Below are 2396 nucleotides of genomic sequence, written 5' to 3' on the forward strand. Positions count from 1 at the left end.
GGATGAACAAGTTTAAGAGTTTTTAAGAGTTTTAAGAGTTTTTAAGAGTTTTAGTCAAATGCTTTATAATATAGTATAGATATAATTATAGTACAATAGCATATTTCACAAAGAAAATAGCATTTTATATGTGTACATTCATATATGTTTGCAATTAATCTCAGGATGACTACTTGTTTGCAGGTAATCCGGAGTTATCGTATTTGAACCTCCATAACCACAAGAAGATTCTTGTTCTTCCTTAAATTTAAACTTACGATCTCTAAACATTTTTATCTTCTGGAATCGAGTTCAAACCAATCAAATAGATTTTTTTTTTATTTAAGCAGAATTAATCATTGAAGATATAGATGGGATGAAAATAAGCAGAATTTAAGCTCAAACCGTCGGATCACTTCCTACTGCGACGTGGCAAATACCCATTTCACGTCTCTTCCTCTCCTCTGCCAAAACCACCAAATAAGTGACGAAAGAAGCAAACGACGTGGGTCTTTTCAGAACATGGGCAAGAAAAGGGTGGTGGTATCGAGCAGTGAAACGACAGCGGTGGTGGTGGAGCAGCTGCGGGGGTGGGAAGGGTTGAATCCAGAGATACTAGCACTGATTTTCGTAAGAATACCAGCAGATGCGATGGTAAGGGGTGTGCCATTTGTGTGTAAGCCATGGATGGAAGTGGTGGCCGGACCATACTGCTGGCATGATATCGATGTGGAGGCGTGGTGTCGCCGTCGCGACGTAAGTCGTGCGGTGGACGTAGACTTCGTGGTGAAAAAGCTGGTCCGCCGGAGCAAGTTTACAGTTCAGCGACTTTCCGCCTATCGCCTTGGAGAATCCGGATTCTTCTTAGTTTCCATCTGGTACGTCTTAATTTGTAATCAAGGTGTTTGATTATTTTATGGGTGTTTGAAAACCCTTGTTGTTGCAGTGGAAGAAGTCTGAAAGTTCTGCAAAGCCCGATGAGTAGCATCACTGATTATATGGTTATAAAACATATAAAGCCATTGCCAAATCTGAAACTTTTGGATATCAGCCATTGTTACAAAATCACACACAAAGGGATTGCAGCATTTGGGAATCATTGCAAGTCTTTGATTCATTTGAAAAGAAGGATGCCTCCACTATTAGATGAAGATTGTTCACCAATCGATGATTCTGAAGCCAAAACCATAGCTACCACCATGGTTAGTCTCCAGCGTATCGAACTTTGTTTTGGTCGATTTGGTGATATGGGTATTTCTGAAATCGTCACAAAATGTAAGTCGTTAACTCATCTCGATATTGAAGGGAGTTGTAATGTGGAATTGAATTATGGTGATCTTAAGGAGATTTGTGAAAGCCTCGAGCATTTCCGGTGCCCTCAGATTGATTATAGTGATGGTTTCTTTGACAATGATGAAGCTAGTGAAGACGTTGATTCGGTGTCGTCGATATATGATTGAGATTTTGGTTGGTTTCTTTTGATCTTTTGCTTATTTTGAAACATGCAAACATGAGAAGAAAGTGAGTACAGATATATAGAAGATATATGGATCTGAATGGATCAGAGACTTTGAATACAAAGTGTTGTTTTGGATTAAGGTTTTAAATTATGGTATGTTTTGTGGGCACATGAAATGTTATCGGTACAAAATAGTTAAGACATTAAACCGATTGCGAACGATAGGATAACCGTCTTTAATTTTTGGATTTTTGGTGTTTAGGGTTTGAAATTTTATGGTTTACAACAGATTTATATGCTCGAAATTTGTCTTTTAATCGACTTTCATGAGATTAATGGTGGATGCCTTTGGGTTTTTTAGACTCTCGCAATTACGATTTGAGTTGATCAACCATTTGGTAAGGCGTATAGAAATGATTAATAAGGGTTTGCCATGCGAGTGCTTATTAGTAAAAGAGCACTGCCACCATTGGATAAGATTATAACATGTTACAAATGGTATCATATGTAATAGTTTATCCGCTAAGTGCAGATCGGGAAGAGTCGTAACTCTTAATTATCGGGTAGCACCGTTCTTATCGTGTTAATTTTTTGTTCTTGCCATGTTCGATCATACAATAAGCTTAAACGTAGGTAAGTGTTTACTAAGGCTATGTTTGGCAAACTATATGGTGATGAGCTAATTGATGAACAAATCATGTTTGGCAAAAACTAGTTGATAATAATATAAAATGACCATGAATGGTATTTTAAAAAATTAATCAATCATAATATTTCAAAATAAAATTGAAAATAATATAATATATTAAATAAAATAAACAAGATGGTAAAAAAAATCCTTCTCCCATGTACCTAAATTTTCATTTCAGTTTAAACCAAAAGAATAAAAAATTATTCATATTTTCTTTCCCGTCATTTCAATTTCATTTTTATTTATGTGCCTGAATCGTACAACCTC

General features: G+C 36.1%; 1 protein-coding gene across 1 annotated transcript; it reads left to right on the plus strand.

Moving 5' to 3' along the window:
• Positions 1–501: 501 nt before the first annotated feature.
• On the plus strand, positions 502–1439 carry LOC112524378 (F-box protein FBW2-like). Its single transcript, XM_025134169.1, has 2 exons — positions 502–857; positions 926–1439. Exons 1-2 carry the CDS (start codon positions 502–504, stop codon positions 1437–1439), a joined length of 870 nt encoding a protein of 289 aa, XP_024989937.1.
• Positions 1440–2396: the final 957 nt, after the last annotated feature.

Source organism: Cynara cardunculus (assembly GCF_001531365.2).
Source record: "Cynara cardunculus var. scolymus isolate 2C chromosome LG 13, CcrdV1, whole genome shotgun sequence".
Classification (NCBI taxonomy): Eukaryota; Viridiplantae; Streptophyta; class Magnoliopsida; order Asterales; family Asteraceae; genus Cynara; species Cynara cardunculus.

Bases quoted from the DNA above. Each gene is read 5' to 3' on its own strand.
- LOC112524378 (XM_025134169.1), top strand. From the start codon at position 502: ATGGGCAAGAAAAGGGTGGTGGTATCGAGCAGTGAAACGACAGCGGTG. The intron at 858-925 runs GTACGTCTTAAT...TTGTTGTTGCAG, and splicing joins TTCTTCTTAGTTTCCATCTG to TGGAAGAAGTCTGAAAGTTC.